This window comes from Poecilia formosa, unplaced genomic scaffold (genome assembly GCF_000485575.1).
Source record: "Poecilia formosa unplaced genomic scaffold, Poecilia_formosa-5.1.2 Scaffold114, whole genome shotgun sequence".
Taxonomy (NCBI): Eukaryota; Metazoa; Chordata; class Actinopteri; order Cyprinodontiformes; family Poeciliidae; genus Poecilia; species Poecilia formosa.
This window is the reverse complement of record NW_006800053.1, coordinates 1,007,730-1,028,541: the sequence shown is the minus strand read 5'-3', so window position 1 is coordinate 1,028,541 and position 20,812 is coordinate 1,007,730. Positions and strand designations below refer to the sequence as shown.

General features: G+C 38.6%; 2 protein-coding genes across 2 annotated transcripts in view; both read left to right on the top strand.

The window, feature by feature from the left end:
• Positions 1-105: 105 nt before the first annotated feature.
• Positions 106-7,161, top strand: ddx47 (DEAD (Asp-Glu-Ala-Asp) box polypeptide 47). Its single transcript, XM_007560288.2, has 12 exons — positions 106-287; positions 507-600; positions 1,569-1,757; positions 1,857-1,928; positions 2,779-2,897; positions 3,936-4,007; positions 4,100-4,216; positions 4,305-4,451; positions 4,542-4,679; positions 4,764-4,834; positions 4,943-5,072; positions 6,798-7,161. The coding sequence occupies exons 1-12, from the start codon at positions 165-167 to the stop codon at positions 6,951-6,953; spliced, it is 1,428 nt and encodes a 475-aa protein (XP_007560350.1). The 5' UTR covers positions 106-164; the 3' UTR covers positions 6,954-7,161.
• Positions 7,162-8,743: 1,582 nt separating this feature from the next.
• Positions 8,744-20,812, top strand: part of LOC103143665 (myosin-10) — an 82,326-nt gene continuing 70,257 nt past the window's right edge. The window contains exons 1-3 of the mRNA XM_016675463.1: positions 8,744-8,941; positions 11,162-11,539; positions 19,954-20,110. Of these exons, the coding sequence (XP_016530949.1) occupies positions 11,195-11,539; positions 19,954-20,110 (502 nt within the window). The 5' untranslated portion in view covers positions 8,744-8,941; positions 11,162-11,194. The remainder of the gene's footprint in view (positions 8,942-11,161; positions 11,540-19,953; positions 20,111-20,812) is intronic.

The window sequence follows — 20,812 nt, the reverse complement described above, 5'->3', positions numbered from 1 at the left end:
ACTAATTCATTTTGTCGTTGTTTGAAGTGTAAAATAAAATATTGTTTAAGCTTCGGGATGTCGATAATGAAGTTGTCAGAAAAACTCCACTTCCCGTCATGCTGTGGGTCCGCGTTTCCGCAGCTGCGCAGTTCAGACGGGAAGACACGTTGAGACGGGGAAGCATGGAGGACCGGAGTCCTGAGCAAAATACCGGTGTAAGGCCGGAGGAGTCTGGCAGCGACGATGATGAAGGACAGGTTAATACTGGAGAAAGTGAGGAGGCGGTGAAGACATTCAAGGACCTGGTAGGTTTGTTTCCCCAGAGCCTATAAAAGATGACGTTAGCAACAAAGCGTTGTCGGATTTCGCATTAGCTAAGCGAAGCTAACGCGTTTTGTAAACATTATTTCCTGAAATGAGACGTCGTTACTTTGTGTCAGTGTCTGAAATATGTCTAACTGTATTAAAAACGCCATAGCAGCCTTCTTTTTTTTTTTTTTTTTTTTTTTTTTTTACCTCTGCAGGGTGTTACCGAGGTGCTATGTGAAGCTTGTGATCAGCTGGGATGGAAGAGTCCAACCAAGATTCAGGTGGAAGCTATTCCAGTAGCACTTCAAGGTTTGATACAAGTTACTTTTCTCACTCTACGTGCCAAATAGTTTACAATGCTTACGAGAGAAAACAAGTCAGGTGTACAGGACGCAATGGAGAAATGGCAGATATTTAGCTCCATTGGAAACTAACTTCTGCCCTGCTAGTAGTATGTTGTTTTGAATGACAAATAGTTGGAAAATAAAGTAATTATAGCAATAAATATTATTGTAGTATAATAGTAGTGACATAATATTGCAAGAACACATTCTTAAAGATCAATAAACTTTAAATTCTAGTGAACATTTAACATTGGAACTGGGAGACACTTATAAAAAATATCCCAAATATATAAACAAACAAATTAAATGTAATGTAATTAAATGTAAGCTGTCCTTAAAAAATGGCTAGTTGAGACCAAAGCACCAGACTGAATATGTTTGAGATCCATTTTTTGATAGAGAAAAGAGAAAAACGCTAAATTATGCAAATGGAAATTGTTGAGCTCGTTTTAATTTTTGCGACATGCCTGATCATAACCATTGAACTTGTTCCTATTTTGTCGCTTAATTTGATTATTATTGATACACTGCATGACTGCCCAACATAAAATAGTGCATGTTTGCAAGGTTTTCCAAATTCTCTCTTTCTTCCAGAAATGCAGATCTGCAAAGTGTGGTGTGCGTCTAAATTCGGCACTCCCTGTGTAAATATTTTGTAGAGCCACCTTTAATTTATAGATCTGCAGTTTTTTGGGGGGGCACATTTTTTTTCCTAGTTTAGCCAATTCCTTTAGGTTCAAAGTTGATGTAGAGTGTCTGAGAACTGTTTTCTAATCTTTTCCCACAAATGGATTTTGATCTGAACTTGGACTAGGCCGTTCTAACACACAAACATGCTTTGTGTTTAAACCTTTCATTCCACTGTTCATACTTTCAAGCCTAAATGTAAAATCCAACAGCCAATAAGTTGTGTTGATCCTCCTGAAACCGCAGGCAGAGACGTCATTGGCTTGGCAGAGACGGGTTCGGGTAAGACCGGTGCGTTCGCTCTGCCGATCCTCCAGTCGCTGCTGGCTTCACCTCAGCGGCTCCACACCCTGGTCCTCACCCCCACCAGAGAGCTGGCCTTCCAGATCTCCGAGCAGTTTGAGGCTCTGGGCTCCAGCATCGGGGTCAAATGTGGTATGTGTCCATGAAACATTACCTGGTTTGTTGTTGGGGATGGAAACACTTTTTTAAAAAAAAATTATTAATTTTCAACTCGTCTCACATCTGTTGCAGCTGTGATTGTTGGAGGAATCGACATGATGTCCCAGTCATTGGTGTTGGCAAAAAAGCCACATATTGTTATCGGTAAGAGAATAATTAAGGATGCAAGTTATCAATTTAATGAGTTAATCTAAAGTTGATGAATCTTATCAATCGACTAATGATTAACTGATAAGCAGCCATTTTCTTAAAAGCCCAAGTTTTCTTTTGTATCAAGAGGGCATATCGTCTTTCATAACAACTTTTTCTTATGTGGAGTTAAAAAAAAAAACCCATAAAAATGAAAACGCATAATTATCTTTAAGCATTTTTGTGTGTCAGCTGTGTTAAATTTTGACTGAATAAACAGAAAATTGTGATTTTCTCACATTACTAAACATAAAAAGCCCTCAGAATCAACCGTGTTTATTAACGGTATGTATTTATCCTGCTTCTTGTCCCCCGTTTTGTAGCAAATCAGTAAATTTTGTTGATAAGCTGAAGCTGCTCCGTCACGCAGCTCTGCTGAACGAGCGCTACTTTGGTGATAATTTAAGAAGGTATAAGAACGTTGATAATTCGTAACAGAACCGCTTGAAGTGCATTTTTAATCTCATTACGGACTCCGTTTGGACCGTTTGTCTTATGAGATGCGTCTGCCATCTTCAATTTTGTATCATCACCCAGCGGCGCCCTCTGCTGGATGGCGGTGAAACTACAACACTAAAAGAAGTACTAAGTGGGCTTTATTAGTTAATTGAATGGAACAAATTTTAATCTATTAAATCATTGATCCACAATTAATAGTTGGTCGATTAATTGTTTTGTGTCCCTACTATTGATGTTTTTTTTTTTTGCAGAGATGTTATCAAAAAGTATGTTAACCATAAAGAAAGGAATAAACTTTGTACATGTAAAAATTAACAAATATATATCCTTTTTTTTTTTTACTTAGCCACTCCTGGTCGGTTGATCGACCACATGGAGAACACAAAGGGCTTCTCCCTGCGAGCTCTGAAGTTCCTGGTCATGGATGAAGCAGACCGGATTCTCAATATGGACTTTGAGACTGAGGTGGGTCCCGACAGGACGGACTGGTATTCACTCTCCTTTAACCTATTCGCTTTTTTAACGCTATTTCAACAAACTTAAATGAAATAAAAGGGAAAAAAATCCTTGATAAGTAATTTGTGACTACAGCTGTGCTTCCGTTGGCATATTTTTTATTTCTTTTTGCGTGATCAAGCTTACTCACGTGCGATTTTAATTGCATTTCTTATTTATTGTCATAAATTGTGTTTTTATGATAATAGCGGAATATCGACAGAGTTTTGCACACATTTGTAATAGAAGCTTATTCTGTCTTGTAACCCTGTTTTGATGGTTTTTTGATCCTCAGTATTGCAGCGTTTTCAAGAGACTTTGTCATTTTTTAATGAGTCAGTTCAACTGAAATTTTTTGGCCCATTTTTGCCTGAAGAAAAGAAGCTGGCTGATATTTATGCACACCTTGATGTAGGGTGTTCACCTCCTCAGGCCATATTCTCTATCATTGCACAAACCTCTTTTCCATTCTGGTTGAACTAGAAGAAACATCAATATTCCGCTAATCTGGAAAAAAAAAACAAACAAAAAAAAAAAACAATTTCGCAAGTGTGCTGTTTCCATCATCAAATAAGAACCACAATTAAAATCACATGTGGATAACTATGTCCAGACAATAAGTCATTAAAAACCATGCTGCGCCGTGATCCTCCCACTACTTCCTGTCATCTTTCTTTGTGGTTTCCGTCAGTGGCGACGTCCGGTTGTTGACCATGTGACTCGTGTGATTACAGTTTTGCAAAATTTCTACACGTTCCTAAAACCATCTCATCCTAGTGCAAAATCTTTTTTCTTTTTTTCTTTTTTTTTGTTAAATTGCCGTGTTTCCACTAAGCGCATTTATTTTCAAAATCTGAAATTTCACAATCGTACGACGGGTGGAAATACACCAACCGACACACAACACCAGAGCGGCGAGCGGCGACGTCACTTCAGCTCATTTCAACACAGAATCTGTTCACCTGTAATGCCTGTGTTTGGGTTTTGTTTTTGTTTTTGTTTTTCCAGGTGGACAAGATCCTGAAAGTCATTCCCAGAGACAGACGCACCTTCCTGTTCTCAGCCACCATGACCAAAAAGGTATCCACACACTCCTCTGTATTTCTCTATAAACTCCCCACGTTGTAATTCTTGTCGGTCCAGCTCAGATGTTGCGTTGCGTTGACTTACAGGTCCAGAAGCTCCAAAGAGCAGCTCTGAAGGATCCTGTAAAATGCGCCGTATCCACAAAGTACTCCACAGTAGACAAGCTGCAGCAGTACTACGTCTTTATTCCATCCAAGTACAAGGTAGGAAGTGGTTTGATCTGATCTCGAGCGGGTTTCCTTTGTTTTATTTTCTCTGTCGGCGCGTTTTAAACGGCCTGTTGCGTTGCAGGACTGTTACCTCGTGTCCATCCTGAACGAGCTGGCCGGGAACTCCTTCATGATTTTCTGTAGCACTTGTAACAACGCCCAGCGGGTGGCGCTCATGTTGAGGAACCTGGGCATCACCGCCATCCCTCTTCACGGACAGATGAGTCAGGTAGTGCTCGCTTCTTCCCTTTAAATCGTTAAGCTGAAAAGTGCTAAAATAGCAGACTCTGAAACGAAACAACCACTCCGCTTTGGTCAGAATAAACGTCTCGGCGCGCTCAACAAGTTCAAGTCCAAGTCGCGCTCCGTTCTCCTGGCAACGGATGTGGCGTCCAGAGGCCTGGACATCCCGCACGTCGACTGCGTCATCAACTACGACATCCCTACGCATTCAAAGGTAGGACGGGGCTTTATGTCGTCGTAAGTATTTGATTTTAGTTCTCCGATATAATGGTGACGGTGATCCCGTCTGTTCTCCCAGGACTACATCCACAGAGTGGGGCGAACAGCCAGAGCGGGGCGGTCTGGAAAATCCATCACTTTTGTCACACAGTAATAAAAAGATTTTATTTTATCATTTTAACATCGCATTCTAATTGTTTATTATTATTATTATTATTATTATTATTATTATTTATCTTGCCATCTCTGATCCTGAAGGTATGATGTGGAGCTTTTCCAGCGGATTGAAAGTTTGATCGGGAAGAAACTGCCGGCGTTTCCCACACAGGAGGAGGAAGTGATGATGCTGGTGGAGAGAGTGAGCGAGGCTCAGAGATTTGCCCGGCTGGTAAGTCTCCATTGGACGATGCTCGACGTTCTCTCTTGTGGTTTGGGTATCAATAATTATAAATAATTGTAAAATTAGTAAATCAGCTCAAAACTTCCAAGATAGGACACCACCTGATTACCAGGAAAATAAAAGCCAAATAGTTCAGTCTCCAAAAAATACCTACCTGCTCAACTACTAAGTAAAAGATAAAAGAATAATGCAAACTAATAAAACTACCAAAAAGTGAAAAATATGCAAATAAAAATAGACAAATAAAATGATGTGACAGTTCAGTACAAAGCGTGAATGTTGAGAAATCGGGTTTGTTTATGAGAAATTTGGTCCAAATTAGTTTTCAATTAAGATTAGTTTGCAGCAGAATATTCTGTGGATTCTTCACTCAGCAACACCAAAAATATGTAAGAATACAACATGGAAAAACCCACAGAATGATAAATAGTAATATCACACTCCAGTGTGGATGTGTATGATTAAAGACTAAAGTTTGCTTTTAAGAGTTTCAGAAATAAGGTCAGAATAACTTAATCTAATTAAGGTAAATCAAGAACAGCAAATAGTATTTGTTTGAAACTGCAAGCTAACAAAACGGAAGGGAAAATAAAACATTAATTTTAGAAAGTAATTTTTCATTAAATAGTTAGCTGAATTAGAAGTCAATACATTCTTGGATAATTACTTCTTAATCTATTAATTGTTGTTTTTTTTAAATCTGATTTAGTATTATTTGATAATAGGATTAAAACGGACATAAATTAGTATTTTATTGTTTTAAGCAATCAATTTTACGTCTAACATGAACTTAAAGCACCAGAAATAAAAATATTAATATTGTGCTAATCCTGGCCGCTCAAGTAGAGAAATGCGGTGCCTTGGAATACTGGGGCTAGCGTTAGCCTCAGTAGCATCTAGCGTTCATCTTTAGCTTAGCATTACGCTAAGATAGACTATTTTATCTGGCTTGAAGAAAAGAGAGGAAAGGAGAAAGGACTAAGGTCACATTACTTGATTAAAATGACTTCTTATCAGTCGATAGTCGTATTAAACGGTTTTATAACGTTTTAAAAACCAAACAGTTTGAAGGTATAAAATCCTCCAAAACCAATCACAGTGAGATTGACAGTGAAACTCAATCTTTTATTGTGTAAGCTAACTTTTTGTTTCACAGTTTACTTGAACAATTCCAGAAAACATCAAATTTTGTTTGTCTTTTTAAGGTACACCTTTCAAATTGGTGACTGAAAATTATATTAATATTTTATCAAGCAGCAAAAAAAAAAAAAGTTTTTTTCCCCTTAGCTCTTTCTTAATAACTCCTTTTAAGCAAATGGGCAACATCCTGGGTAACCAGAAATAAACTTCCAGTGGGGAAAAAAATCCAAACTGTGGTGAACCACAGGAGGAAAAAAAAAAGAACTCATCATCAGGAGTCACTTTCATCTCTGGCTCAATCTGGGAATCAGGTTTCATATGTTTGGAGATTTTTGTCAGTCAGACAATTTATCTGCGCAGAAATCCTGAACAGAAACTCCTGCTGAATTACGTCACTCACTCAAGAATGGAGACGTAAAAAAAAACCAACAGATTTCTGTTTTTTTTTCTTTCTTTTCTTAAGTTTCCGTTTGCTTTATTGCGTTATTGGTGATGGGTGAAAATAATGTGCCGATTTCTTTGGGAACAAGTCTGGAGTGATTCGTGACGAAACCAATGGTTACTCTCGTTCAGGAAATGAAGGAACAGGGAGAGAAACGGAGGAGGCCCAAAGGTGGAGACGGGGACGAGGACGACACGGAACAGGCGAGCGGAGTGAGGAAGAAAGTCAAGGGAGGGCCGGGCGGAGGGAAGAAGAGGGGCGGAGCAGCCTGGAGAGGAGGACGCTGAAGCAGGAAACCAAACAGTAAAATGTACATAACCACAACACAACATGCCTCTCCGCTCTCTGATGTAAACTTTACTATCATGACGGCTTGTTTTCCACACTTTGCTGTGCAAGCCGACGACTATTTAATGACACAAAAAGTGCTCTCTTTTGTCCATGTAGGACTTTTTTTTTTCTCATTTGTAATAAAACTTTGCTATGAAATCTCAAGCGTTCTCATTGGTGTTATGTTGGGATTCAGATGTCGCTGTCGTTAAGAGAGGAGGAGGAATGACTGGGATTTAAACCTCTAAGGGAGAAAAGACTCATGGTTATTAATATTTAAACTTTTTTTTTCCTTTTCTGAAAAAAGTATTATGAGGAGTATTAATTATCAAAATATATCTCCACAACAGCAAAGCAGAGCTTGTGTGATATGGATTTTACTAGTTATTGTTGGTCTTCTAAATAAAAAGATGAGGAAAACTAGCTTCCGTTCCTCCTGAGCTGTCAACAAAAATAACTTTCGAGTGAAGCAATTGGCATTTTGAAAATAAATTTGCTTTATGGAAACATGCCAATTGTGGAAAAAAAATAAATGAATTAAAAAAAAATCCTTTTTTGATAAAAACTTTGGCCCCAGCGTGGGGTGTTTGTTTTTGGCTTTTTTAAATTTCTTTTTTTTTTAATCTATCAAAATTGGTTTATTTTGCAAAACTGCAATGAAAAGTTTTTTCCTCAACACAAAAGTCACATGATCAACAAATGGATGTTGCTCAAACAGGAAGTAGTTGGAGGATCATGACCAGGTATGTTTTTTAATTATCTTGTGAACAAACTTGTATCTGATTTTAATATTCTTTATTTTAAGGAAACACTACAATTGTGATATATATATATATAATATATATATATATATGTTAGCGGAATATTGACAAAGTTTTGCACATTTTTGGGATGGAAACTCGGCTATCATGCCATAAAGCCTTTTATTAATGTGCTGCAATGTTTCAGTTTGGAAAAATATGATTATATGGAATTTAAATATTTTCCAGACGTTGATGAAAATAGAGTATGGAAAGAAAAGCATATTTAGATTTTATTCAGTCGTCCATCCATCAACCATCCTTTTGTTCATTCCTCTGCTGGTCTGTCCATCCACCTGTCCATCCTTTTTTTGTCCATTTATCTGTTTGTCCATCGTCACACCTTCATCCATTTGTCCATCCATCAACATCGAGCTGAAAAAGCATGGCTTTAACAATACAAATACATAAAAATCCTGATAACTGCAACTCCTACAGCTGATTAAAAATCATATTTAGAGCTTATTATGAAATATAGATGTGGTTACTCAGGTGGCTGTTTGCTCAGAGTCGAGGGACTTTGTTAGGGCGCTCGCCACGCTCGAACCGCCTCTGGAACAAAAAAAACTAAACAAAACAAACAAACAAAACAGTTATGAGAGGTTTTATATATTCATTGCATTTATTTCCATCAAATTAAGGAGCTGTGTTTTAACAGCCAATAGATGAAGAGCCGCAAGCTGAAACCCAATTGTTTCTAGGCTACATCCAGTGGGCGTGCGCGGTACCTAGATATTTTTGTGATAGATTTTAAAGGGACACACAGCAGTATCCCGACAAAAAAAAAAAAAAAAAGTTCAATTTTGTCCATATTAAAGAATGCAATGAAAACGACTTTATCTTGCAATTTTGCGCCTGTTCCTCATTCCGTACAGAGCTTTCTCTCTGTGTGGGCGCATTGATCTGGGTGATATGGATCTAGGTGCGCTTGGGTCCATCGTAGGCGGGAGCAGCAGCAGTGGTCAAGTCTGCTCCGTTTTGGAGGGGGGCTCCCACTTCAGAGGCAGCGCTCTGAGCCTGTGGTGCGCACTCACAAGCCAAAAATACATGACTGCATCTCGGCGGTGTGGAGCTGTTTGCTGCTGCTGCTGCCGCCGCATACGAGGGGACGTCGAGCCGACCGCTGATTCGCTGACAAACACCAGGTAAGTTGCCTGTGTGGCGCGCGGGGCAGGTTAAGGGGATGATGGAGCGCGTGGGGAGCAGAACATCACGACCAGCCGGGTCTCCAGCAGAGAGAGGAGCTGCTTCGAGAAACTTCATCGTGTTATTGTTAATTGTGTGAGTGAGTACAAAGCCACATTTTGAGCGGGTCCAGTTCAAACAGGCCCGCTTTGGCCATTTAATTGTTAACGAGGTAACATTGATGACAATGTAACGGTGCTTCACTTATCTTTGGGTAATTGACATAATAACAGTTTATCTATGGCTGAACATTACAAAAATGTCAGAACTGCGTATATGCTGTTTAATTATCCGACTAGTTCACTTTTAAAAACACATTTCATCCACCGTGTAATGGCACATTTCTGTACCCCGTTCTGCTTCAGCTAGTTATAGCTGTGGCGCAGGGCTTTTTTTTTTTATCTTTCTCTTTACTGCATAGAGATATTGATCCAATGCATGCGAGCAGCAACTTTTATTAGCCGAATGACGGCATTACGGGCCGAAGGGGGTAATTTACAACGCAGTGAAGTCCTCATACAGGAGGAGGAGAGGAGAGGGGCTGGATATGTGTGCCATTCACGACGCCACTGCTTCCCGTATGATCTAATGCGTAAGCGTGGAGCCTACGCAGTATGCGCATTACTGCTGGGCAGGACAATCCACTAACAAGCCTCAGCCTCAGACCAAAACTTGGCATAAAAGAAAGTTTGTTCTCGGTCATCTGGATTTTTTTGACCGGACTAAGCTGCATTCCTTGCTTCTTTCTCTGAATCTGATGGCATTACGTCAGGGAGAAGGACAGAGCTGCTCACAAGGAGGATGTTTGATGCCTAATTTGCCAATTTAGATCAAGATCTCAAGTAGTTAGAGGGCGGCTATTTATTCCAAAATGAGGCACAAGTCAGCCAACACGCAAAGCAAAACAGTTATCTCTCGGTGAGAGAGAAATAGGTCTACTAAGAGACTAACATGAAGAAATGGAAACAGGTTAGAGATGCACCAATCAGAGATTTTGTGCTGCCCTGCCCATACCGATTTTTGTTGGTTGGTTCTTCTTTTGCTTTAGGAAATCTAAATAATAGTAAAAATAATTAAGCATCTGGCTAATATGTTGTTATTAAACAGCGTTGACAATAACATAAAGATGAAAAATGAAATTACTTTACCAAACAATAATCCAAAGTTACTCCAGAGTTGACTCTTTCTGCAAAATCTATAAATGAAGTAAAATCCTGCAGCGTATAGAGGCGAGTCATCAATTAATAAAATTAAAGAACTACCAAATATCTCTTTTACTATTTTACCAGTAAGATTAGAGCGTTTCTTTTTGCATGCAATATGCACCATATTACAATATATTTTGTATGTTTTAATTTCAATCATTTGAAAATAAATACTCGTCGGTGTCTGAGTTAATATTCGAGATGGAAAAGCGTTCAGATTTGCTCTCATGTGTCAGATTGTCATTTGTTTACCTGAGAAGCAGAGCTGAGAGATCACTCTGTGTGTGAGTTAGAGAGAGAGAGCAGTCAGTGTTACACAGCTCCGCAGTTAAACTGGGATTTACAAATACTTTAAAACAAAGAAAAAAGGATTCAAGAGTTAACATTTTAAACCGACTTCAGCATCTTATGTAATTGTTTCGAACGATTAGTTCAATGCTAACTTGGTAGCAAGATAAATAGCAATGCTAACCCTGACCGGCAGGGATAGCATTGCTAACTTCAGTCTCTGTGTGTTTCCTTTAGAGCACGATAAAACAAAACATCATAGAAATTTAAAGGAGATGGGAAAAAAAAGTGTTTAGTCTCACAGCATCATAGATCTTTCACCATGGTTTACAATTTAAATGAAGAGCTTTTCCAGATATCCATCTTATTACAAGCCAGATGCTCTCAAAATGTCAGTCGAGTTCATCAAAAATATTTACATATACATGTTTGATGGCAGGTAAGAAAGGTCTTTTATCTGCTATGCCTTTTACACATCAGTTATCATGTAGAAAGTGCTTTATAGTTGTTATGTAGTCTTTGTGACCTACAGATGTTATCTGCAAATAGGGCTTAGAATACAAGATTCATAAGTTTATTTTAAGACTTTTTACATCTATAATTGTGAATGGTAAAAATAAAGGTAGGGTTTCTGTAGGTAGAAAGTTAATAATAACTTCCGACCTCCTGCCCCTCTGCCCTGTACAGGTGTCTACATCGCACTGGTAAATCCCAGGGGAGATGTCTCATCGAAGTGGGCAAGAGGACCCGGAGCGGTACCTGTTTGTCGACCGGGCCGTGGTGTACAACCCGGCCACGCAGGCCGACTGGACGGCCAAGAAGCTGGTGTGGGTCCCCTCGGAGCGCCACGGCTTTGAGGCGGCCAGTATCCGGGAGGAGCGGGGAGAGGAGGTGCTGGTGGAGCTGGCGGAGAACGGTAAGAAGGTGGTGATCAACAAGGACGACATCCAGAAGATGAACCCGCCCAAGTTCAGCAAGGTGGAGGACATGGCCGAGCTCACCTGCCTGAATGAGGCGTCAGTGCTGCACAACCTGAAGGATCGCTACTACTCTGGACTGATATATGTGAGTGTTCAGGCCTGAAGCCTTCTGCAAATTGTGATTTTCAGAAAGCTCTCTGTAGACTGTTATCTATATTAATAGGTAACAATCCAGTTATTGTTGTGTAGAATTTGATCATTTTTGACCATCTGTGTTTTGGATTCTTGTTAATTTGGAAAATGGTGTTTGAAAAAGTAGTTTTTAGTTTCTTCTGGTCACCTTCCTCCTATAAATACGTCACAACGGGTGGAAGATCCTGGCCAAGCAGAAAAACTGCTTGCCAACAATGACTACCAGTGGTTTTACTTTCAAATTGTCACCATAACGCGCTAAATCTTAAATGTAGGTGGAATATATAAAATATGTTTGGCTACTAATTGTGTACCAAGGCAACTAGATAACAAGATCCAGTGATATCACATTTCACATCTTTGCAAAAAGTTTTAGTCAGATAAAAAAAAATGGCGAGGGGGAGGGAAGTAAGCCAGTTATGCTAGCTTGACTTTGACAAACTTAATATGTAGATATGCTGTGGAATTTGATGTTTCAGTTCAGTAGAAAACAAAATGATGTGCTTTTTTATGCATCATTTAGTTTTCCAAAAGAGCTAATCTGCCACTAACAGACTGAATGCTCTGCTCTTTGTGTGGGAAATATTTGCATGTTTTTTGGGTTTGAGTCCTGATACGCTTGAACAGAATAGTAGTATGAAAAAAAGAAGAATATGAGTGACTTTGAGTTGTTTTTACACAGTTTTTCTGTTATTTTCCATTTGCTGTGGCGCACTTTACTGAGTTAAAAATACCTACATCTCCAGGTTTCATTTTGTAACAGAGTTGTCGGTAAAAGAACCGTCCTTTTGCCCTCCAGCGGACATAAACAATAACATGCAACGTATCTATATATACTGCTACTTTCCTTTAGCTGTGTGTAACCTTCGCTACAGGGTGACCTCTTCTATAACCACTGAGTCTGTTTGTCTTTTACTGACTTCTGCTGGCTTGTTTAGTTTAGAGCACAAACAAAAAATCGTATGACTTGGTCACAAAATGAAAAAGAAAACTGGATTGTTCCTTCTCCTTATTATCATCCAAATATTTTCAGTTAACAAAAATAGGGCAATTTTCTGACAGCAGACGGGATTTTTAAAATTGTTGTACATGAATCTGGGAAAATCACAAATCTTTTTTCAAATGTAATTCTGGATGCATGGCCTTGGAAAAGTATTCATAACCTTTAAACTTGTCACCACAAATCACATTTATACTCAACCTCCTTTTCTCTAACCTAAATAAAAACAATGTTTTTTATGTGTTCAGCATAATTTCTATCATTCTAAGATGGGTCTGAATCTGAGCGAAACAGGATTGAAATGTTCATGGTTAAAGTTTCTTCTGTTTTTAACATGGGTTTGTCCCCATGATCTAATTCCAGTGGAGCTGCAGCTCCTCTGTGATGCCGACCCATTTAGTGGCTCGTTTTCCATGAATAGAATGTGGGCTATCACCTCCGAGACTCCGACTCGGCCAATGCAAGGCAGACTTATCAGTTGTCCTTCTGCGAGACAAAACATCACTGCTGATTCCCTACAGAAGCCAGCAGCTATTTGGATGCTTCTATGCCAAATTGCAAGAAAAAAAAACATATAAAAAAAAAAAAGTCAGGAATTTCCAGTAGTTTGTGAATTATCCCATCTGGTTTAGATTTGATCTCATTCCAGCAGCTCACTGTGCTCCTCTTCAACTCCCCTGTAAACCATAGTGTCTTGGTTTCTGTGTTTTCCTGGTTTAAATTGGTTTTGGAGCTTGCTAATTGTCCCCTTGCTTGAGAAAAATTGAAAACATGTGTTTGGCTGCGTTGGTTTTCTAACAGGAAGAGCATTTCCACCCCTTTCGGCTCAGTCATAGAAAACAATCTCCCTACTTTCTTAACCTTCTCCACAGCCTTTAGCCCCTTCTAACACCTCTGTAGACATAATATCACGCCCCCCGCAGGCTGTGCTGTTTCTCAGGGTTATTGGAGAGACTTATTTTTCTGAGTCTCACTACTACCTAGATGGTTTACTTTGCTGAGATTTATTTTCTTTTCTACTTATCACTTAAGAAAAAGCCCAGCTGTGATCTGAAGTGACAGCCTGTCTGCTGCGTTTGGTCACACTTTTCTGAGACATGAACAAATATTAAATCCTGATTGATCTCCTGTTAGACTCACCATATGGACTATGTTTGATACTCTCACCGCATTATTGGTATTAGCGTGTTTGCAAAAAAAAAAACAAAAAACAAAAATCTGAACAAAAATGTGAGCCCAAAATGTGAAATATTTTTGGTTATTGTGTCAAACCAAAAATATTTCTTCCTTACTGCTGTTAAAATACTGTGACACTAATTATTACAGTGATAATCATGTTATCTATAGAGTTTCTGTATTTTTTTAAGTAATAGACTGAGGTGATAATAGATAACAGACACTCTCTTAGTTGTTTTCTAAGAGCTTTTTGCTTTTCTGTTATAGTTTGATGACTAATTTCAAAACAGTATTAAGTTTCTATACATTTGCTATGGGTGATTCTGCTTCAGCTCCCAAACCATCACTATCTTTATTTTTCATGACCGGAAATATTTCCAAATAGGAATGAAACTCTCACAGGTTGATTAACTTTGAGTAAAAACGTCATAGCTTTTATGCTATTATCAAAACAGAAATAACAAAATAATGAATATAGAAATGACCTAATTGCTTTTATTTGAAAAAAAAAAGCAACAATTACTTTCACTGCTGCTAAAGATCATAAGTTATCACAGTAAGACTATCTATATGTTATTTTTTATTTTAATCCATGGACTTAAGCAAAAACTATAGAAAAATGGAATAAATACTGTTTTACTTTGAATTGCTTATTAACCTGGGAGTGAAACAAGCTGATAATTAGTCAGGCTATCTGCTCATGTAGCTAGCCTGCATTCTGCTGCTTGACAAAATGAAAGTTCATCTTGATGAGAGTAATAGGTGATGCTCCTTTAATTATTAAATCTAATACAGAAACTGCTAGATGGAGAAACGGTTGTAGCAACTTGTATTCAGCCAGATGAGTGGTAGCAAGATGTGATTGAGGGCGTGTTAAGCTCCATGCTACCATAGAAAACTATTGCGATTTTCGCAGCATCGCATTCTAAGGTTGCTCGACTGTAACAAGGATATCATGGAAAATTTTAGCACTTTTGAATCCCTAACTTTTTAAAACCGTGCTGTTGTTAGCTTGGTAAAAACAAACCTCTTGTTCTACCTTTTTACTCACACAGAAGGTCTGTACCCTCAACTATTGAGAAACGAATGGTTCCTGGAGGCATGGACTCTGTCAAAGTTTAAAAATTTACCCAATTGCTAATGTTTGTCCGTGACGTATGTAATGGGCCAGTTCAATGCGATGTAGTTTACTGGAAATTGGTTGTTCTGTAAAAAACATCCTCCACTGCAAAGAGAGAAGAGCCAAGCTGAATGTGGCGACTATTAATGTTAATCCAGGATTTGGATTGGCCAAAACGGACTGAACGACTTCCTTCACTTCCTCCGCTGCCATTGCTAAAACTACAATTCTAAAACAGCACAGAAAATCAACATCACCGTTCATAACTTCTCCTTCTGTTTGCTGATTGGCCCGGTTGAAATTCTACCAGAGAGAATCCAAGTGAATGGGAGAAATCCCAGACGAGCTGTGAAATGAGATTAGAATTGAGCAGAATTGCTTAGAGGGCTGATAGGCAGGTTATGTTACTGGTAACCAGGCCATATCTGCTTCTAAAAATTCACATCTATCTTTCTTGGAAAAGAGGGGCAATTGTAGTAGCTATCACAGAGTTTCAGCCGCTTCATTCGAGTCCATTCAACAATTTTTCTTGTTTTACATGAAAATGACTTTAAACTTTTGGAACATTATGACAGAATATTTTCAAATCATATGTATATCTTAATAGCCACCTATGGCTACCACGCACACCTTTTTTTTGTTTTGCTCAGACCTGCTAGCTTTATAATTTCTCTGCCCTCTGCTGCATGCTAACATGCCCCTGTGCCTTTTTTGTAGATGTGAAGTCAGTCGGCTTGTTGGTCCAGGTTCTGCATTGTTACAGCTTTCTAACTATGAGGTATTGAGTCACAGGTCTCTGGAGGGGCTACATGCTGGCTAGCTGCACTTGAGCCGTGCTACAAGAAGGCCTTTGTGTAGTTAGATAAGCCTCAGCTGTCAGAAAGGCTCAGCATTTCTCCATGGCAATAAGGCTGTCTGTCTATCTGCTTCCTGACGCCCACTGCAGCCCGAATGTGGCTCAGTCTCTCGCCTATCACCATCAGCTCTATTGCCAGGCCCACGCCTTCTGCTTATCCAGGGTTTCTGACTCACTGATCTGACAAAAACATTATTAACGCACACAGCTTTGTTTCTCTGTGTGTACCTCCACCTTTGCTTGCTGTGGCTTTTTTATTGATTTCTCAGTGTGTGGCAAACAAACGTCCCTCACTGGACAGATGGGAGGACAGAAACCTTTTATCACCAAGCATGAAACTTTTTATGGAATGAATTAAACGTCCAGCTTCTAAATGTAAACGAGGGACGTGAAGGCGGATTAATAGTTTATTTTCAGAGTATCAAGATAAAACTGCAGTTTTTTTTTTTTTTTTACTTTTTATTTTCAATAACTGTTTTCCATCAACATACACACACAGTAGAGATACTGAGAATACAAACTCAAGTAATGAAGGTACCTAATAGTGATAATAATACAAACTAAATTTGAAAAGTATATGAACAAGACAAAAAAAGATAAATAGAGGCATCAAGGTTACAGTATGAATTTAGTTATAGGTCTCCATCTTGTTTCAAAGGTCCCCATCTTAAGTTGTAGTCTTGATGTTGTTTTTTTCCATTATATAGACTTTTTTAATCCTATCTCGCCACTGTGTAAAACTGCAGTTTTATGTCATGTTATATTGACTTGCAAAAATGTGCAAACCTCTTAAACGTTTCCACAGCTTGTCATGTTGCAACCGCTTGCTCCTTCAGTGTGTTTTATTGAGATTAAGTAGTAGGTAATGGTGAAATTATGGCTGCCTTTCTTTCCTTCTACATGTGAAACCAATCTTATCTACCTCCGCAAAGGTCTGAAAATCAGCCACTGTCCACTTTTGCTCTGCCGTGAGAGAGCGCTGACTGATAGAGGTTAACAATAGTCACCTCAATGTTTCCAACTTGGCAACTTTGTTGCTATATTTAGCAACTTTTCCGACAAAAAAACCCCCAAAAACGGTATCAGACAAAATCGGATTTGGTGGATCAGGATTTGTAAAAATTTGTGATCGGCCTGAAAACTGGAATCAATGCACACCCAGGTAAAACGGTCGAGAATAAATGATCTACCATCGTTTGGTCTATCACATAAAAATCAAACATGTTAAAAATCAATACAATACTTTAAAGATGTTTTTCTTTTTCTAAATGGAAACATTTAAGGAGTATGAACACTTCTGCATGGCTGTCACTCCCACATCTAAACTGGAACATCTTGCTGTGAAGTACATTTGAGAAACTTAATGAAACCGTCCCGTTTCCTCTAAAATCATCTGACATCCTGCGTCTCAGTTGTTGTGGTTGTGTTTTGAGCTGTGAGTGTCTGAACACTTTGTTAGCTTTGTTATGAAACCGCTGAAGCGTAGCTTCAAGGGAACGGTCAAAGTCTTGTGTGCTCCCAGCAGACCATGGGCTCCTGTGCTCTTTGTGGGGAGTGTCCCTTTAACGCTGGCATGCCGACCGTGTGATCACAGGCGGCAGATGGGCTCGCCTGTTGTGTCTGCTGTTGCTTGTGTGTTGCTCAGCTGTTACCATGTCACAGCATCCCCTTCGCTGGATCTGGTTTCACTGTGGAAATTTCACCTTCTCTTTCCTGGACCGAGCTGGGAGTGTTGAGTTCGCCGGTCGGTTGCAACTCGGCGTAAAAGCTGCAGCCGTTCCAGCTGTTCCAGTTCTCTGTGGAGGTGCAGCTGAGCGGAGAACGCAGAACAGAGTCTTTATTTATAGCAGCTACAGTTTTCAGATAGGGGGGGAATTAAATTTTCATTAAAAAGGAGAGTGCTGAGCTAGAATTTCAGCCTGGTCTCCGTCTCTCCACTGCTTAGCAATTTTACAGAATAGCTGAGAACGTCACACAGTGTTCGTTACATCTCCACCTTTCGTCCGAATCCGACCTCTGGGAGTTCTGTCAGCTTTATCGCTGACAGACTCCTTTCTGTCTGCCTACCTCTCTCCTTTTCTCATCTACCTTTTTTCTGCATCAGCACTTTAGCATCGGTTGCTCAGTGCTGACTGAAGGCCCAGACGGAGCTGATACACAACGGCTGCATCATGCTGCCTGCTTCTTGAAAGTGGATTTAATTATTAAGGAAATGTTTCATCATGTGATGCTCTGATCTAAAGAGATTAATGTGGGTCATACCTTTTAAAATGTTATGAAGTCGTTTTACTACTGTAACGTACAGCTTCACAAAGCTTGGCTTAGTTGGATTTAGTCCAAGGAAACATGTATTTTAGTGCCAGGTTGCAAAAATAAAAGGTTATGATGCCTTGCAACAATGTACGCATATTTGAAACTAGATGTTTACATACGCTATTTAAAAAACAGAACCTTTTTATTCTCACTGTGACACTTTGACCCAAAATCAGACAAAATTTTTCCTTTTTTATTTCCGTTAGAATTAGGCTTGTCAAGATTAAAACATTTTCTGGACTAGAGGTTATTGCGATAAACAATAATATTCTTCTTTTCAGACCATAATGATGATGCAAGAACACATTGTGAAAGATCAATAAATTTCAAATTCTAATGAACATTTAACCCTGGAACTGGAAGACATTTTAAATATATAAAATAAATAAAACAACAAATAAAATGAATTATGAAGTCTGTGTAAACAAAATCGTCTTGCAAACAAAAAAAGGCCAGTAGAGGCCAAAGCACCAGACTAAAGACTTTTGACGTCGAGTTTTTGGTATAAAGAGAGAAAAGAGAAAAATGATAAATCATGCAAATGTAAATTATTGAGTTTGTTTTAATTTATTATGCGATTAATTGATTTATTGATTTATTTCTTCCTGTGACTGGCATGGTCACAATTACTAAAATCAAACAGCAAGAAATTTAAGTGTAATGCATAAAAGAAATATACATAATTTAAGGAAAAAGTCTGACTCAAAACTATTTAAATAAAAAATACACAACAAAGAACAAAGATGAATTGCTACATTAAAACATGAAAATAAAAATATACATTTATACCTCATTAGTAGATTAACTATTAAATAAATCTCTTCTTTTTACTACTTCGTTAGCCTTTAAGGAGACACTAGTTTATTTGTCAAACTGCCTTTTCACTCTGTAATCATTTCATTTCATTAATTTATTTCTATATTTATTTTCAATTATGGCAGGATTGGTTCTCCATACTTTTCTGGTTTTTGTTTAATAAACGTGTGAAAACCAGCGTATCATTTTCCTTCCACTTCACAAATATGCTTTACTTTATGTTGATCAATGACATCATATTCTGACAACATGAAAAAGTTAAAACTTTTTTTCGTCTTCAGTCTTTCAAAAAATATTTTTTTTGGGTAATTTTAGGGTTTTGGTGGTAGTTACAAAAATTCACCATTTAAATAAAAAAGTCAGCTTTCATCCGCTTATACACTGTTGATTTTCTTCATCGCTGTTCCTTTTTTAAACTTTCTGATATTTTGTTGAGTTTTGCATTCTGTGTGCTCACCCATGTTCTAGGCACACAAAGGAAGGACAACCAGAACCAGAACCAGGTCGTCTGTAGGGATAACTCAAAGCGTCCGCCATGGCCTCTCACTCAGCGCTGGCCGCCTTTCTTACTGCCTGCTTGTTTTATCCCAACGCCCAGTGAAGAAAGATTCTTACCACACGCGCCCTCCAGGGAGACATTGTTGGGTTAATTGCGTTTCCAAAAGCAACACCACAAGTCAGAAACAAGGCTAAACATTTTCAGAGCATTCTGGATGAAGCATCATGAAACCCGAGTTAATGTGAAACATCTCATCGCAGCGCTGTGGGAGTTTTTCTTTCTACTGTCAAAAGGAAGAGTTCTTATTCTTACGTTTAATCACAGTTTTCTCAGATCTGTGTTTCGGTCTGCTCTCCGTCTGTCAGTGTGTTGTAATAACGTAAGCTCCTAAAAGTGTGCGATGATAAGCCTTGTTGGACTGATGGAGTGCAGGTTAGATGACTTATAAAGATAGGAATGTGCAGCTCCTTGTAAATCGGAAAAGCTGATGATTTATTAATTCTCTTCTTTTTGTGTCTCCTCTTAAAAGTGCTTTACTTCCTCTTTACGCATGTTTCTTGTTAATTTTCTTTTTTTTATGATTGCAGACTTACTCTGGTCTTTTCTGTGTGGTCATCAACCCCTACAAGAACCTGCCCATCTACTCAGAGAACATCATAGAGATGTACAGAGGAAAGAAGAGACATGAAATGCCTCCACACATTTATGCCATCTCTGAATCAGCGTACCGCTGCATGCTCCAAGGTAAAATTAACCCCTCATGCATCATCATATGCTGTGTTATAAGTGTAACAAGTGTCATCTTTAAGCGTTTAAAGCTTTTAATTTGCTCAATGAGAAATGGAGATCAGAGAATAGTTTTTACATTGCATTAATGTATTAGTAAGGTTTCCTCCATAAAACTAGCTAAGCCTGGTGGTATGGGCACTAGGGCGGTCATCTGGCGACTTTCTGCATTGTCAAATTAAAACAGTGTTTAAAGTTGGCAGGAAATTGGAAACTATCTCTGGGTAATTATGTTCTCTTGGAAGACATTGTCAACTATTGTTGACAATGTCTTCCAATAGGACCTAAACATCAACTCTAAAGTCTTAAAAGTCCCTAAAATGAATAAAACAAACAAAGCCTAGATTGATAGAGGCGCAAGTAAAACCTGGTGGCCCACCAGGGTTATAATACACTAATTTTCAGTAAAAACGAGAGGTTAAGAAGGTCAAACCAGTAAATTAATGCCCTTTTTGTTTATTATAAGCTTCATTTTCATTTTATCTTTCCTGGTCTGAACTTTAGGTAGCTTGCAGCAAACATGAGGTTCAGTTTCACGGCACAAATGACAGTAAAGTAGGGCTTTGTAATAATATCGATATTGTGATATAAATCGATATTTTCTTTCCTAGAAAAAAATTGATATTCATCCGCAAGTATCGTAACATCCAACTGTCACCT

Bases quoted from the DNA above. Each gene is read 5' to 3' on its own strand.
- ddx47 (XM_007560288.2), top strand. From the start codon at position 165: ATGGAGGACCGGAGTCCTGAGCAAAATACCGGTGTAAGGCCGGAGGAG. The intron at 4,452-4,541 runs GTAGTGCTCGCT...CGCTTTGGTCAG, and splicing joins TTCACGGACAGATGAGTCAG to AATAAACGTCTCGGCGCGCT. The intron at 5,073-6,797 runs GTAAGTCTCCAT...ACTCTCGTTCAG, and splicing joins CTCAGAGATTTGCCCGGCTG to GAAATGAAGGAACAGGGAGA.